The sequence below is a fragment of the Mchenga conophoros genome, linkage group LG5, assembly GCF_057382185.1.
Source record: "Mchenga conophoros isolate Kocher_MC1m ecotype Shallow Benthic linkage group LG5, M_conophoros_male_GT1.1, whole genome shotgun sequence".
NCBI classification, from domain to species: domain Eukaryota; kingdom Metazoa; phylum Chordata; class Actinopteri; order Cichliformes; family Cichlidae; genus Mchenga; species Mchenga conophoros.
The window spans coordinates 28304320-28322695 of NC_140530.1; the positions used below are offsets into that span (position 1 = coordinate 28304320).

General features: G+C 44.6%; 1 protein-coding gene across 12 annotated transcripts in view; it reads right to left on the minus strand.

Moving 5' to 3' along the window:
* ptprt (protein tyrosine phosphatase receptor type T) overlaps nucleotides 1-18376 on the minus strand; it is a 333988-nt gene that overhangs the window by 34094 nt on the left and 281518 nt on the right. For all 12 annotated transcript variants that reach the window (XM_085274701.1, XM_085274699.1, XM_085274700.1 and 9 more), the window contains one exon: nucleotides 17506-17593. In XM_085274701.1, coding sequence (XP_085130827.1) covers nucleotides 17506-17593 — 88 coding nt within the window. The remainder of the gene's footprint in view (nucleotides 1-17505; nucleotides 17594-18376) is intronic.

Consider the following 18376-nt stretch of genomic DNA (forward strand, 5'->3'; position numbering starts at 1 on the left):
TGAAGATATTTTATTTAAACTTTCAAAGCTCTTTTGTGTTTTAAAACAGCAGCTCTCACAGATAACCCTGAGAACATTGCATTGTACAAAAGAATGGAACATTTGCTTCTGGTATTTGTATCCAATAAGTGAGTTTTTTATGTTTGTTTGTTTTTTACCTTCACTAACTCTGAAACAAGGCATCACACATAATTTGACCATGATATAATTTGGTTCAAAATTACAATTTAATTAAATGCCAATCAAAACGCACAATCTTGGACTGAATAGCTGTGTGATTAATTTGGGAAAATTAATTCAGTTAAAACAGATGAGACTCTTCTTTCTTGTGGGTTTGTTTTTGTTTTAAAGACAGGACAACATAGTAATTACTGAGTTATTCATATTGAACAAAACTTTATTCACCTCCGGCAGATATTACATTACGGTCATTTGAGCATATGAGTTAGTAAAAGCCTCTATACTGGCTCTTTAATATTCCAGTGTCTCTCCAGCTGCCTGAAGACAGCTAAAAAATATAAAAGATCTTGCTGTTTGAGAATAAAGAGCGTTACGCTTCAGTATGCCCATTAGGTTATATTTTTCAATGCTGGAGAGATAAAGTGGCACTATTACAGACAAGAAGCATGAAAGCATGGAAACTTATGCTACATTCCATAACCTCTTTATAAAAAATATCCCCTTTTCCCTTTGATTCTTCTACTTCCTGTAATTGCTTTACCTGTTTGACACTCAAATACTTAAAAGAGAATTAAAGAGAAGCCTTAAGATTATTTAGTGATATTACATTTTCATAAAAAGCAAATCAAACAAATGGTTTAAAACAAAGTCTAACACTTTAACACAACAAGTTACTTGTTAATTACACAGTTGAAAACAGGGAAACCTGTTAGGAATTATGTCCTCTTTAACATATTGAACTGAGAAAAATACAAACATGCTCACAGTAGCAAGTTGAAACTGCTGAACAAGATGTTTTACTCTTCTGTCCTCTCCTTCCTTCCCTTCCCTTTCCTCTCTTCTCTTCCTCCTGCTCTTTTCAGTAGCTACTAAGCAGGGATTGTGTCTGTCACAGATATACTTAATCAGTTAACTCCCTATGGAGCTCAACTCACTCACGGAATACACTCCGCTGTCAGACCGGCTCAAGGCATTAGGGAATTTAATAGCATGTGTGATTGAGTGTAAGTGTGTATATGGGTTAGAGAGAGACTGAGCAGCTTCTAAGTGTGTGAACATCCGTCTCCCCTTTCTTCCTTAAATGTTCTATGTTCTGGTAAATTATTTTGGGATGTATCCTGACAGGTTTGTGCATGAGCATTTTGAAAAGCAAATTTCAATAGGCTTTTTTGTGCTTAAATTATGTATTTGTTCCACTGTCAGCAACTTATGCATGTGTGTACCTCAGCATGGATGGAAAAGTGTGTGAGTGTGTTGGGGGGTATTATAGTGTGTAATAGCCTATTAAGACCAGAGCTCCCTGCAGCTGATGTGTCAAACAACACAGAATGCTGTCGACTTACACAAATACACACAAACACAAGCCTTGAGATGCTGTTTCCAGCTGTTTGAAGGCTGTCAGGTGCAAAAAAGATAGAGGAGAGAACGATGGAGGAAGGAAAATCAGCTTTAAACTGCTCCCTGAGAGTCATGTTTTCTGCAATGCATGCTGGATGTGTATACACACAAACACAGACAGACTCTTTTGCAAGTCTTCCTTCACTACATGCATGAATCTTCTCTGCGGTCGCCCTCTTTTCCTCATGCCTGGCATAGCTCTATGTCCAGTATATTCACGCTCTCTCCTCTGCATATACGCAAACAAGTCTCTCAAACATCATCTTGAAACCACTGAAACTGAATGGTGCCAATGATCCTGTTCATCCTGGTCACTCCCAATGAAAATCTTAACTTCTGCAACTTTTCCATCTCAAGCTCAGCCTACCATCTTTTTTGTAAGTGGCACCATCTCCAAGCCGTCCATCAGGTCTCACTACCATCTTCTAAACCTTCCCTTTTACTCTCATTGCTATCTTTCCATAACAAATCACCCCTGACACTCATTTCCACCCACTCCACCACCCCTGGCTCTTTTCATCACCTCTCTTTGTGTACTGTTCATCCCTTTGGACAATTGACCTAATTTAAACTCACCTTCACTACCTCTGCTCCTTGCATTTCCACCTTTCTCCTTCTCATTCCCACCCATTTATTACGTGTTGCTTATACTTTCATTCCTCTTCTCTCCAATGCATACCTCCATCTTCTTCAGACTTCCACCTGCTCCTTACTCTTGTTATAGATTACAGTGTCATCTGCAAATATTGTCATCCACAGAGACTCCAGCCTGACCTCATCTGTCACCTTGCCCATCATCATGGCAAACAACAGGGGGATCTGATCAGAGCTGGTCCCTAATGTAATCCCATTCACACCTTAACCCATCTGTCATTCCGATCGATACCTGTAGTGCTTTCTCACTTTCTCAAGGCGTACTGCTGCTCACTAACTGTCACCTCTACCTACCTACAACTCTTTCTCATAGCTTCATGGTATGGCTAATCAACTACATCCCACCATAGTTACTGCAGCTCGGCACATGAGCCTTGTTCTTGAAAATTGCCACCAGTACACTTTTTTTCCATTCCTCAGGCATCCTCTCTCGAGTAAGAGATTGTGTTAAACAATCTGGTCAAAAAGCCAAATGCAGTCCCCCCCCTAGACATCTCTATACCTCCACAGCAATGTCATCTGGATCAACCACCGTTCCAGTCTTCATTCTTTTCTCAACTTCTCTCACGTTCTCCCTACTAATGCACCGCACTCCCTGAATCACTAACTTTCCTCCATCTGTCCTCTCATATTTTCTTCATTCATCAGATGCTCAAAGTACTCCATCTTCTCAGCATGCTCCCTTCACTTGTTAGCACATTTCCATTTCTGTCCTTAATCACTCTTATCTAGTGCACATCTCTCTGCCTTGCCAACTTTACAAGTCTGTTTCTCCTTCCTTGATATCTAGCCTTACAAAACACTGTAAGTCTTTTCCTTTGTGACCTCTCTCTTTGCTGAAAGCCTAGTTTCCATTTACTCAGACTACTTTTTTAATCTCCCCGACTATCCCGCGTTTTCTTTTCTAACATGTTCTTTTGAATACTTTCCTATATGGCCTCATTCCAACACCAAGTCTCTTCTCCTCTTCCCTCTGGCCAGATGATAACCAAACTTTTACTCAGCAGTACAGCTGTACTTTCCCAGTCATCTGGTAACTAACTCTTCCCTACCACCCACAGCCTGTCTCAACTCCTCCCTGAATCACCCCTTTTCACCCAATGTTGTTCCTTCCTCTTCTGGTAGTAGCTTTGGCACTAATCAACAGCTACATAAGGCTTGTCAGCAGATTGAAACATGCCTGGTAGATGGCTCCACTGATTTTGGGCTTAATAAAAGCAGGTGGACCAACTGCCACCAACACCAGCACATGACATGGCACCCCAAATCAGCACAAAATTTAAAACTGTAACCTCACAGTAGATTTCAAACACCTTGGATTCTATGCCACTCCACTCATGCTCCAAACTCTAGGACATTGATTTCAAAAGAAAAAAAGAAAAGCAAATTTTACCTTAATCTGAAAAGAGGACTTTGGACAACTGAATATTTCATTTTCTCCTTTGCCCAGGAAAGACACTTCTGATGTAGTCTCTGGTTCAGGTGTGACTTGATATTAGGAATGCAGCAGTTGTAGATTAATCCCTGAAGACATCAGTGTATCGTGGCTCTTGATGCACTGACACCAGCCTCTGTCCAATCCTTGTTTGATTCTCTCAAGTTCTTTAAAAAAAACAACTTTTCCTATAAACCTCTCAAGGCAGTGATCATCCCTGATGCTTGTACAGTTTTTCCTGCCACACTTTTCCATTCCAGTTCCAGTTCATTCCAGTTTAATATGCTTTGATACAACACTCACGCCACCCATTTAAACAATGACCCTCTGTGGAGGGTGCCAATGATCATCATCTGAACAGCTGTCAAGTCAGCAGTCTTCCCCATGATTATGGTTATGTGTGCTGAAGGAAACCAAGAGATAAATGGTATTTACAATTTTTGCTTAGCAAATTTACTAAAACCTGAAATGAAATATTTGATCATTTGTGGAACTGTTTTTATGATTTTCTATACACCATAAACGATCAACAATAAAGGTTTGAAATATTTCACTTTACAAGTAGTAAATATAGAAAATATGAAAGTTTACCAAGTTTAACAATTTTGTGAGATGCACTTGTATGGCTGTCTAGACAGCAGCACATCTCATTAAATCTGATTCATTCATCAACAATCAATTATCACACACTGTCAATGATCACAGCTCATCGTTGTTAGCTATCAACGAGTATCAAACTGCCAACCCCCTGACGTTTTGGAATGATGAAATATAATCACTCATAATCCTCCACCTTCTAATTAAAAATACAATCATTGGTGAAACCATTACTTCAGCATCTCTTTCCACTACCTGATGATTTTGGGGGATAAACAGCAATCATTAAAAATCGGCATCACATTTCTACATGTTTTGTGATTACCATGTCATTCTTACCCCCCACTGTGTCTGAAGAGGAACAATGATTAATAGCAATCATCTTCAACAGTGTCAATAATACTGCCGCTGGCATTAAAAATCAGACTAATTATTAACGTTATTTGTGCGCATCCCTCCTGGTGGGAGTTGCAAACCATTTCATTCTTTGGTAGCTCTGGGATAAGCTGAAGCTGGTTTTAAGTAGCACATTAACACCAGTGGTTAACACTGGCTACTGTAAAGAACTTTGTAAAGGACCGCACTCGTGGCTCAAAGAGTTGACAGTTCGTCTTGTAACCGGAAGGTTGCCGTTCGAGCCCCGGCTCGGACAGTCTCGGTCGTTGTGTCCTTGGGCAAGACACTTCACCTGCCGCCTACTGGTGTTGGCCAGAGGGGCCGATGGCGCGATATGGCAGCCTCGCTTCTGTCAGTCTGCCCCAGGGCAGCTGTGGCTACAACTGTAGCTGCCTCCACCAGTGTGTGAATGTGAGAGTGAATGAATAGTGGAATTGTAAAGCGCTTTGAGGGCCCCGAAAAGCGCTATATAAATGTGTGGCGGAGGCGTGGCCCCGGGCGCAGCTGCAGGGGAGGAGTGGAGCGGAAGGCTCATCAGGGCGGCGCTGCGAGGCCGGTAAGAACAGCTGATGTTGTTTATGGACTGATGATGGTCTCCCTCCGCTGTGTTTATAGTGAGACGAGGAGGAGCGGCCAGGAGAGAGATCAGCTGGGCTCGTGAGCTGTCAGACTGTGTGACTGAGTCAGCTGTCAAAACAACAAACACTTGAATAAATGTGGAAGTTGGCTGTACCTACCTGTGTGTGCGTGTGTCTGTGCCTGGTGTATTCCACAAGTGGTGCCGAAACCCAGGATAGTGCCGGTGGGGAAATGTCCGACCCACAGGCCGCGCCACCCGCCCAGCCTCTGCAATTCTTGGAGCAGATGCTGGCGGAGATGGCGACGATGAGCCGGGATCAGGCGGCCGACCAGCGTGCCCACCTGGCCGCGCTGCGGGAGCAGACGGACCGGCAGACGCAAGTTCTGGAGCGGCTGGTCGGGGCCGCTGCCACGCCGAAGCCCTCGCCACTGTCGGTGGCGGTGCCCCGGATGGGGGACGGGGACGACCCACAGGTTTTTTTGGAGACCTTCCGTGCCACGGCGGAGGCTTGCCAATGGCCGCGGGAGGAGTGGGCTCCGCGGCTGCTCCCCCTGCTGTCCGGGGAGGCACAAACAGCGGCCCTGAGTCTGCCTCCGGCGTCGAGGAGCAGCTTCGTGGACGTGAGCCGGGCGGTGGTGGACAGGCTAGGGCTCACCGCCGAAGACCACCGCCGGCGGTTCCGGGCCTGTCGGCTGGCTACAACGGACCGACCATTCGCTTGGGCCCGGCAGCTGCGCGACGCGGCGGTATGCTGGCTGCAACCGGGAACATCGGAGGGGGAGACGAAGCTGGTGGACAAGGTGGTGCTGGAGCAGTTCACGGAGGGATTGCCAGCGGAGACGGCGAGATGGGTCCGGTGCCACCGGCCCGCAAGCTTGGAGGTAGCGGTGACGCTGGCGGAGGACCACCTTGCCGCTGGAGCAGGGGAACCCGGGGACGCCGGACGGAGGCCGAACAAACAGGCCCCGGTGCCGGCCCCGAGGCGCCGTGTGCCGGCACCAGGGCAGGCAGAGCGGCTGCCGGCGCTGAGCCCCACTAACCCTTTCGCGGCGTTGGTGCCGTCCAGGGCAGCCGAGCCAAGTGGAGCCGCCCCCGAGCCACGGAGAGCAGCACAGACGCCGGGGCCGGAGTGTTGGAAGTGCGGGCAGCCGGGGCACCTGAGGAGGGATTGTCCGCTTATGGAAGTGGGGCAGGTGTTTCGTGTTGCTGGCGCCCCAGCACCCTCCCCCGGTCCAGGAGGGACATACAGTATTCCGGTAAGGACTCGAGGGGGTATACGCCAGGCGTTGGTGGACACGGGCTGCACGCAGACCCTCGTACACCAAAGCTTGGTTCGCCCCGGGGCATTGCTGGAGGCAGAATGGGTGGAGGTGAGGTGTGTGCATGGTGACGTTCACAGGTATCCCATAGTGCCGCTGTTATTAAAGTATAAGGGCAAAACGCATAGAGTAACGGCGGCGGTTAGCCCGCGCCTGTCGCACCCCCTGATTCTGGGTACCAATTGGCCGGAGTTTCATCAGCTACTGGGACAGTATGCGGGGGTGCGATCACGACCGGAAGCGGGGTGTAGCGTGTGCGCGGCGTTCAGCGGTGACGCGGGGTTGTCCGACACTGACTCCGGGGGGGAGGAGCCGGCGGGTCCCTCACGGGACGTCCCGCCGGCCCCGGAAGTGTCCCCCATGGGTGATTTCCCACTGGAGCAGTCTCGTGACGGCACCCTACGCTCAGCCTTTGACCAAGTGATGGCTATTGATGGTCACGTGGTGCGCCCTGAGGCCGCGCAGACCTACCCGCGTTTCGTCTTATTAAACGACCGATTATATCGAGTGAGTCGTGACACTCAGACAGAGGAAACACACACCCAGTTGTTGGTGCCGCAGGGCCGCCGGGAAACGCTTTTCCAGGCGGCCCACTATAACCCCATGGCAGGGCATATGGGCTATGAGGAAACTCTGGAGCGAATAACGGCCCGATTTTATTGGCCGGGCATCCGAGCGGATGTGCGCCGCTGGTGCGCGTCCTGCCCGGACTGCCAACTTGTTAACCAGCCGGACATACCGAAGGCGCCGCTGCGCCCTCTCCCCCTCATTGAGGTCCCGTTTGAGCGCATCGGCATGGACCTCATCGGGCCGTTTCACCGGAGTGCACGTGGCTACCGCTTTGTGTTAGTCTTGGTGGATTACGCAACGCGGTACCCGGAAGCAGTTCCGCTGCGCACCATCTCTGCAAAGAGTGTGGCGCAGGCACTGTTTCAGGTCATCTCCCGAGTCGGAATCCCGAAAGAGATACTGACTGACCAGGGCACGTCGTTTATGTCTCGTACACTGCGGGAACTGTACGAATTACTGGGCATTAAATCTATTCGGACCAGCGTCTACCACCCTCAGACTGACGGGCTGGTGGAGCGGCTGAATAAGACTTTAAAGTCCATGATTCGGAAGTTCATTAACGAGGATGAACGCAATTGGGATCACTGGCTAGACCCTCTGTTATTCGCAGTGCGGGAGGTGCCCCAGGCCTCCACGGGATTTTCTCCCTTTGAACTGCTGTTCGGCAGGAGGCCACGTGGGGTGCTCGACCTGATTAAAGAAAGCTGGGAGGACGGTCCGAGCCCCGCCAAAAATGAGATTCAGTACGTGTTGGACCTGAGAGCAAAACTCCACACTTTGGGGAGGTTGTCACGGGAGAATTTGCTCCAGGCTCAGCAGCGTCAGCAACACCTGTATGACAGAGGGGCTAGGCTCAGGCAATTTTCACCGGGAGATAAAGTGCTTGTGTTACTCCCTTCCTCCAGCTCAAAGTTGCTCGCCAAGTGGCAAGGACCCTTTGTGGTCACACGGCGAGTCGGGGACGTGGACTATGAGGTCGCTCGGTCGGACAGGGGAGGAGCCACGCAGATTTATCACCTCAATCTCCTCAAACTGTGGCGAGAGGTTGAAACCGCTTCTCTGGTGAGCTTGGTGAAGGAGAGAGATGAGTTGGGGCCTGAGGTGCCAAATTCTATCATTCCCGCCTCCCTCCCTTGTGATGACCATCTCACACAGGCCCAGAGAGCGGATGTTGTCGCGTTGCAACAGCGTTTTGCGGACGTGTTCTCCCCCCTGCCCGGCCGGACGTCCCTCATCGAGCACCATTTCGTGACGCAGCCTGGCGTGACGGTGCGTTCACGGCCCTACAGGCTCCCGGAGCACAAGCGAAAAATCGTGCAGAGGGAATTGGCGGAAATGCTGAGGATGGGAGTAATAGAAGAGTCGCACAGCGCCTGGTGTAGCCCCATCGTTCTGGTGGCGAAGAAGGATGGGTCTATACGGTTCTGTGTCGACTATCGCAGAGTGAACGAAGTGTCACGCTTTGATGCCTACCCCATGCCTCGGGTCGACGAGCTCCTGGACCGGTTAGGCACGGCCCGCTTTTTCACGACACTGGACTTAACCAAGGGCTATTGGCAGATTCCCTTGTCTGCCGAGGCCAGGGAGAAAACGGCCTTCTCCACTCCGTACGGTTTGTACCAGTTCGTGACACTTCCGTTTGGCCTGTTCGGGGCCCCGGCCACTTTCCAGCGTCTCATGGACCGGGTACTGCGTCCGCACGCAGCGTATGCTGCCGCCTACCTGGATGACGTGATCATCCACAGCGACACCTGGGCGGAGCATGTGCTGCGGGTGGCCGCGGTCCTGGAGTCCCTGAGGGGGGCGGGGCTCACGGCCAATCCGAAGAAGTGCGCGGTTGGACGGAGGGAGGTGCAGTATCTGGGGTACCACCTGGGGGGCGGGCAGGTGCGTCCACAGGTGGAGAAGACGGCGGCTATCGCATCCTGCCCGCGCCCCAGGACGAAAAAGGAGGTGAGACGGTTCTTGGGGTTGGCGGGTTACTATCGTCGCTTTGTGCCGGGGTTTGCGCAGCTAACCAGCCCCCTGACCGATCTCACTCGAAAGGGTGCCCCGGATCTGGTCCAGTGGACGGGGCCGTGCCAGGCGGCGTTTGTGCAGGTGAAAAAGGCTCTCTGTGGGGAGCCGCTGCTTCACACTCCTAACTTTTCCCTCCCTTTTGTTCTGCAGACTGACGCCTCGGACAGAGGGCTGGGAGCCGTTTTGTCCCAGCAGGTAAGGGGGGCCGACCGCCCTGTCCTATACATCAGCCGGAAGCTAGCAGAGCGCGAGCGCCGGTACAGCACCGTGGAGAAGGAGTGCCTGGCCATCCGGTGGGCGGTCGGCTCCCTGCGCTATTACCTCCTGGGACGCTCATTCACCCTCTGTTCGGACCACGCCCCGCTGCAGTGGCTCCACCGCATGAAGGATGCCAACGCCCGGATCACCCGGTGGTATCTGGCGTTGCAGCCCTTTAAGTTCAAGGTGATCCATAGGCCGGGGGCGCAGATGGCAGTGGCCGATTTCCTCTCTCGCTCGCGGGGGGGGGGGAGTTGGCTCGGCCGGACGGCTCCCCGGCCTCGAACGGGCGGTGGGGGTGTGTGGCGGAGGCGTGGCCCCGGGCGCAGCTGCAGGGGAGGAGTGGAGCGGAAGGCTCATCAGGGCGGCGCTGCGAGGCCGGTAAGAACAGCTGATGTTGTTTATGGACTGATGATGGTCTCCCTCCGCTGTGTTTATAGTGAGACGAGGAGGAGCGGCCAGGAGAGAGATCAGCTGGGCTCGTGAGCTGTCAGACTGTGTGACTGAGTCAGCTGTCAAAACAACAAACACTTGAATAAATGTGGAAGTTGGCTGTACCTACCTGTGTGTGCGTGTGTCTGTGCCTGGTGTATTCCACAAAATTCAATCCATTATTGTTATTATTAGTGAATTTATTTAAAGTTGTTTAGGTCTATTCCATCATATATTCTAACATCTGTTTCTAAATATGACTTTTTTAAAAACATCACAGGTTACTTTTGAAATAAGAATGCTCATCGTGAGAAAAGAAAGAGTTTCTGAAAAACACAAATCTTACTGTACGTCTGTGGGTGGAATAATACTGCAGCAGTACTGCACTGCTACAAGCAATCAAGCACAAACCAGACTGCTGTGATCTGTACAAACCTGAGTAATATATATGTGTGCGTGCATGCGTGTGCGTGTGTATAGACTGCAGGTGTGGGACTCTCTCTCATTTGTTCAGAGCGTGTGTTTATTTGTATAACTGTGTGTGTGTGTGAGTATTTGTGACAGCTTGGAGGATGCTAATATTTGTTGTGGTTCTTTGGTCAAACACTTCAGAGGAGTTGTTGGCGTTCTGAGTTCAGAGCAGCTCAACAGACGTGTTGCGAATCTGAGCCAGAGAGGATAGGAAGAGGGGAGAAACACTGTGTACAGCTGCATATAAAACTAACACGCACACAGTCACTCTCTCTCACACACATACACAGTTGTGCTTGTTTTTAAAACCTTCTTTGCCTGTTCACTTTGTTTTTTTCTCCGCGCAGAACCCCGTACACACAATGCCCTTATCTTCTCTTGCATTCATTTTCACTTTCATACACACACACACTTACGTCACCTCTGCTGTAATGAGAAGCAACATGATGCAGGAGGGGATCCTGATTATGCCAGTGATGCTTGGAGGTGTAAAACCAGGTGAAGGGTGTCTGTGCATAGTAACAGTGTCTTGGAAAAGACTACCAGCCTGTGAAATGATTCTTATTCACCTTACGGACAATACATTAGTGAACAGAAGGAGTCAGAAAGAGATTCAAAAGACAAGAACAAGAAGTAGTGAGGTTAGGTTAAACGAAATGAAAGAAAATGTGAGAAAGGCTGAGGTAGGATAGAATGACTGATGCAACACGAATAGATTAAGTTTAGACAAGTAGTTAGCGACAGAGGGGAGAATCAGTTACATTTCAGAAAGAAAGAGAAGACAGGAAGAGGGGGGAAAAAGACCAAAATGTGGGGAAAAAATAGAAAAAGGAAGTCGGATGAAGGAAGATAAAAGGAAAAGCAAGAAAAGAAAATGACAGACTATGGAGTGGCACATTCTCACTTTGGCAATTTAAAATTTTTAAGCATTTTGTCTACAGTGAGGAAACAGAGTCACAAAGCTTTTAGATGTAACTTGAGTCAGTTTTCAAAGTTAAGGAGCTAAACTGTGCCTTTTTGTCTTTTTCACAATAAACATAAAATGGAAATAATGAGATTCAGGAAAAAAACATGAATGTAGTTGAGAAGAGAAAGAACTGGGAAAATAAAGTTTCCTGGTACAAAAAAAATGAGACAGATACAACACATAAATCTGCTTCCAACAGAACACATATCACTAATGAGTTACCTAAAAAATGTTTTATTTTCAGCAATCCTCTTGGGGAAAACGAAGTGCAGAAGGAGCTGAACAAAGAGAGTATAGATGTGTGTGTACGTCTATATTTGTATATTACAAACTGTTAGAGAGTTCTTACTCAGTATTACACACTGAGTAAACTCTCTATAAAGTTAAATGACTTATTACAGCAACAGGTTTTTGTTTTATTCAGTTTTGTTTTTTGCGTCAAACTGGTTTTCGTTTTTGAGGTTTATAATACAGAATTCCCAGTGATGCAAAAAGCAATATGAAGAAATCAATAAGCAAATCAATGAGCATTGATGTGTAGGTTAAACAGATGGTTTCTGAAATATATTAAAGAAACACCACACTGACTTCTGACTTCGTTATTGATTCGATGCAGTTGGTGAGAAAATACATTTTCTCAGCAGTCAGGTAAAATACTGAGAGGCTGTCTTGCAAAATATAAACTGAATCCACAGATACCTGACTCTATATTTCTCTGAGTTTATAGCAATGGTGGCATTTCTAATGCTCGAACTCAACTCTTGTGGAAACACCAATACATTTCCCTCCTGGGACTGTCTAACTTAACTAATCAGTTTAATGTACAACACTATTTATTTTTTTTTGTCAGGCAGTGAGATTAATTTTAAATTATGAAGCAGTGTGAAAACCTAGACAGACCAAGATTTATAAACAGTAACATTTGTAGCAAAATCAATTCATTAAAATGTACTAAAATTACCTTTAAATGTAATCCAGGGAATACACAAGCACAAACTGCCTGGCAAAATGCCATACAGAGGAGAAATAAACACTCCAAATATGATGCAGGAGTGTGCATGAAGACTAATAATAGCAGTCAAAAGGAAATCTATCATGGCCTTTGCCGTACAACAGACTTGAGAATGCATCACCTCCTGCTTTCCTTTTTTTTCTCTTAGAGAACACAAAGACCTCAAAACAAAGGAAGGATGCTCAATGATATTATGCATTCCTTAGACTCTTACCATAAGCTCCACTATCACAGCTAAATGCCTAATCCTAACTGTAAACTAACCTTAACCCTAAAACCACATTCTGATCATCAAATAGCCTCTAAAGGTTTGTCTGAAAGTTACAAAAAGCTTAAAAAAATATAACTCTTTATTTTAAGGTCTGTTAATGAAGCTGTGCAAGGCTGCACTGCATAATGCACTAGTACACACAACTCCTTTTTGCACATATGCATTTTAGTTTAAAGAAAGGTCTCTGTTGAATTATGAATGACCATATGGGTAGAACTGAGAGCTAAGAGGGAAAAGAAAGGAAAAAGAAGCAAAGCGGAGGAGAAGGGTGCAAAGGAGGGAGGAGGAAATAGAAGCAGACAGATGCCTATAATGAGGAAACACTACTGCGCCTTGCCTCAACCCATAAACTGTCAATGTTGATCAGAGAGGGTGAACAGATTGGATAGAATCACGGAAAAAGAGAGGAAGAAAGGAAAGGTGAAAAAAGATGAAATGAGAAAAACATGACTGGATTGAAGAGAGAAGGGAGAGAAAAGGGGAAGTGAATTTAAATTGGAGATAAAAATATGGTTAAAATTTCCAAAAAAGGGAGAAAGGGTGAGGTGAAAGGAGACGACATGTCGAGAAAAGTGCAGTGGGAGGTGATAGACGGAGGGAAAGGAGTAAAGAAAAAGTAAAATGAAGAACAAGGAGGTGAAAAGAGGTTGATTGGTGAGAAAAGGGAAGAAAGGAAAAATGAGATTGTAGAAGACAGATGAAAAGGGATTGGGAAGAGAGAAAAAGGAATTGCAAAAACCGAGTGTTGAGGAAAGGAAGTTATGAGAACAAGTGGGGAGAGGAGGGAAAGTGTTGAGTAGATAGGAGGACAGGAGGCTGGTAGATTAACATTTATTTAGTGTGCTGAAGGGATTTCAAACATGGCATCAACCGTTTGCATTGGCAGATGGCCGGAGGAAGAGTGTGTTAACACTTCAACTCGAATCAGCCCTTTCCAAACTGTTCCAGAGAGAGAACGAGAGAGGAAAAAAGAGGTGGTAAAAGTACGCATTAGTGTGTGTATGTGGAAAGGAGAGAGAGTGCTGCTGAGAAGTCACACATAAGGAAACGTCCTCACAAGGATGGAACAATTATCACAGCTGCCTCAGAAGAGATTTAAAAGCTTAGAACTAGAATGTTGGCTTAAATCTCACAAAGCCAGACCACAAACTTAGGCTCCATTCACAGTGATCTGTGAAGGTTCAATGGGCATTTGTTTGGGTTAGAGATGCTGTCACCGTGATGACACCGAAACGACCTCTGAGACAATGAGATCAGATGTTAACTGATAAACATAGATGTCACTTGAACTCCTAATTTGGTGAGTCTTAACATAAACCCCTTCCTGCTGCCACTTATAGGGCTTCACTGAAAACTGATTGCTGATTGAGTTTGGAGTGGTGAATGGGATGCAGCGCTGCACAACTGTGCTAAAAAGCTGTCTTGTGGTCTCAGCATCATGTGTAATATAAACTATGTTTAAGCTTGAATGGATTCAAATTTAATCAAAGTCCAACAAGCAGAACTATATGTGTTTATGAACTTTGTTAAACTTGTGAGCTTCAAAGCAAAATGCAAATAATTGGTTTCAGAAGGCAAGTCAAAGTTTAAAATGATGGAAGAACCTTTTACTCGTTTTTAAAGTTTGATCGTTAGCCAGTTATTCTGTCTCTCAACACATTCCTTGTTCTCATAAAGATACAGAAAAAAGTCATTTCCCCTACGGCCTTTTGAAACATTTTCCCAAGAAAATGAGCCTTTGTATAATCACAGAAAGCAAGATGGACAGTTTCCATTACTAGGTCCTTGTAATTAAAGGATTTATACTAATAGCAAATTTATCATAATTCCTGTTGGCTATCAAGTCCTTGACAGGCTATTTCATTTCAGCACAGTGTTTCATTTTAAAGCCTTCAGGTTACAACAGTGTCTTTGCCTTGACATCTAAACCCCTGTAATGAGATATGTACGTGCACACTGATCTGAGTGGCCAACACACACACACACACACACACACACACACACACACACACACACACACACACACACACACACACTTAGATTTTCAAAAATAATCTTCTGGATCATACTGGCCATGTGGGTAAGGCAAAGCCACACATGCTAAAACATGTAGATACACACCCATAAGGAGCTTATTAAAACTTTAGCCAAACAATATGCTTCTCTTGTTCAAACCTAATAGAGGTCTGAGGTTGCAATGTACAATTTAACCAGCAAGCACACAAACACTCCTCTACAGAACATCCAATCAGACAAACATCATTCATGCACACACATTCACATGCTAACTCTAATGACCAAACACAATCACATTTACGTTACATATCGTATGGTCCCCAATCTGAATATCATTACAGCACTCTGTCTACGCTCCAAAATAAATGTTAAGAAAAAAAACCCTTCTCTCTGAATAAAATAGGGGCTGGTGGCTTTGATCATCAAGGATTGAAATAAATCCCTCTGCAAATTCAGAGTTATTTTTTACATGTGTATCAGACTTACCAAAGATGGAGATATGAGTTTTAGTCGACTTTGATATTGTGTTATTAAAAAAAAAAAAAAAAAAAGGGGGGGGGGGGGGGGGGGGGGCGATATGCCAAAAGATGGTTTTCTTTCTGCATAAACTTAAAATCAAAATTCTAAATTAATTTTTTTTCTTTTAAAGATTATAAGCCTTTCCCCAATAATTTAGCATACATGAGCAAGAGCATCCAACAAAAGAAAAGCACCAATAGTGAGTTTATTATCCTTTCGCTTTATTATTGCAATGATAACAAGATAGCAGCACTTGCAATGGTTTCATGTTGTGTTATTTGGAAATTCTGAACAAAACAAAATGACACAAGTAAAATAAGGGACATGCTTACAATATCATATATTTTAAAATGGTGAAAGTGCCAGTGCAACACTGCCTTCTTCCAAGAGATTGATCTTAATAGTGTTAGAAAGGCATAAATGTTGCAAGGCTAGCAAGCGCTTTCATTTATAATCAAGCTATGTCGCATCCAGACACTGACAAAGGTGACCAAAAAAATATAATAAAAATTAAAAAAGCTATCATAAATGTTGAGTTTAAAAAAGACATGCTAAGAATCCAAGAAGATTGTTCTGCCTGACCAGAGAAACTCTAAGTATGTGACTGATAAATCTGATATTGGTTTACACAAAAAAACCATCTTTTTTTTCCAAGTCTTTTTTTTTTTTTGGCGAAGCAGATGCTGAAAAAAATAAATAAATAAATAAAGTTGAAGTCCTATATTAACATGCAGTCTTGAGTTTTTTGTTTTTGTCTTCATTCCCCCATTAATTTAAATGGTTCTGCTGTCAGAGATCAATGTTTCAGTATAATTGCAGTAGCGTATCATAAGTAGCATTTCTTAAAAGTGGTCTGGTCAGTGTGTTGACCCAAGTGGACATCTTTCAAAGCCCAGTTCAAAACCAAGTCACCAGATAATTCCATCCATTATCATCCATTCCATCGATGACATACCCAAAGTTTGGTGGAGTGAGGAATACTTGTTCATAGGTCTGATTGTCTGATTGTTGAGGTTTCTTTATATTATTGTAGCGTCTTTACAATATAAAGCTCCGTGAGATGACTGTTGTTGTGAGTTGGCACAATGAAAATAAAACTGAATTGAATTTCAAAAAAGGTAAAGGACACTTTAAGGGCATATGGAGCCCCATAAATATGGACTTGAGTTCTGCAGCTAAAGGAGGGTGTCCTCCTTCATGCTGCAGCATATTTTTGTACCTGTTTGTCTTCCTAATAATTTTAAATATAATGAAAACTTGCTATTGATGTTATTCAAACAGTTTTGATGATGATGCATTTCAGCTACAAACAGAACCTCACAGCAGCCATAGAGGGAAGAGAATTTTGTGGCAATGCTTTAATACATCAAGCACACTCAATGCAATTAGTTTCACAGAGACAACTATTTGTTCAGATGTTTTGTTTCTATTTTTGTTTAATGCGTGCATATGAGCCAATCCAAAAGCAATCACAGGAGACCACTTCCCAAAGTGGGAACTACAGGGGGCCCATAGAAATCTGGCTCCTCTGCAAGTTACCCCTGAAAATATGACTTATGAAGTTCTGGGAAATATAAATATTAACAATAGTCTCCTTCATCACCATGTATTTATATTTACTGGTATTGTAATTGGTATTGTAAAACTCTCTGTCACAAGTCACTGTGGTGCTGTATGTACAGCAGTGTGTACTTTTTTTTATCTGATTTCATAGAATTCATATTATTACTCAGGGCTTAATTTATAAATCAGGTGCTCTTATACCACAGAGAGGGTTCTGGTGGGCAAGCAGAGAGAAAAATTGATGGAATGCAAAAAAACAAAGCAATACATATGCTTGCTTATTAAACAAACCGAAACCAAAATGCCATCATGCAGAATTTATTATGATCATTATTATTATTATTATTATTATTATTATTATTATACACTTTACAAGTGCGCAAGTAGCAGAGATCTGCTCTGAAATGCACTGGAGGACACGTGTATGAGTGTGAGCAAGGTGTGTGAGGTGGAGCCGCAAGGTTGAATGCTTGATATTTGTATTTTACCAAATGGTTCATAAATGAAATCCTGTGGTTACAAATGAAACACAGCACACCAAACTAATGTGAAGCTTCAGGCTGGACAGTTAACGGAGAAACATATTTGTACTGTAGAAAAATCCAACTGAAGAGACGGTTACATATTTAAGCCAATATTCAAACCAAATTAGTCAGTCAAAACAAACACCAAGGTAAAAATGGCTAAAATAAATAAATTAAAATAAGCAGTATCAAATAAAGACTAAAATAAACCACACTAAACCTCACAAGGCCAGATTACAGTTCAAACTTTACTAAATGCGTAACACAGCCACATTCAGCAAAAAGTACTGCAGGAGTATTCATTCCTGTCATTGCAGTACTCACAAGCGATGATGTTGCCATAGCGATTCTTGTTGCGGTTCTCATCCTTCTTGGCTGTTTCCCAGGGTGCTGTCTGTCCCTCTGCCAGGGCCTAAACATACACATGTCCACATGCATGTGCAGACAGACAGACAGACAGACAGACAGACACACACACACACACACACACACACACACACACACACACACACACACACAAATAGTTTCATATTCGAGTATGAACACACAGAAATATGCAAGCACATATGGTCTGATGCCTAGAGCTTGTATACTGACACATGGGCTGGCAGAAGTTGAAACAGTAAAATGAATATGAATATGAATGAAAAGACAATCAACAGTCCGTGGCTTAAACATAACTACACTCTCACAGAAAAAAAGGATAAAGGCAGTGATTATTATTTGTCAACCTGGATGTAAAAAGTTAGACTTTCCACAGAACTTCTGGTTAGATATTTTCTAATGGCATAATACCAGATTTATCCATCCCAACTGGATCACTACTTTAGCCAGGTAACTGTTCTGCCAAATTTCAGCTAAATATGAGATATCTAATCAACAGACCAACAGACAGGATTGAAAACATAACCTCATTCCAGCTTTACTGGCAGGGGTAATCTGCTTAAATTCCTACACTGAATTAAAAAAGGCAACTACCAGCAAGCTTCAACTTTACAGAAGAGGGAAGATGTTTTTTTTATTTGTTTTTGGATTTTTTTTTTTTTAAATATTTGAAATCAAAATGCACAGGTAAATAGAAGAAAAGCTGAAAAAGACAAAAACTTTGAGTTCATTGTTCTGCTGCTTTGGTCTGAAAGACATTATCCTTTCAGCCCTTTGCTGGAGGAGAGAAGACAGATTGTTCTTACTCCCT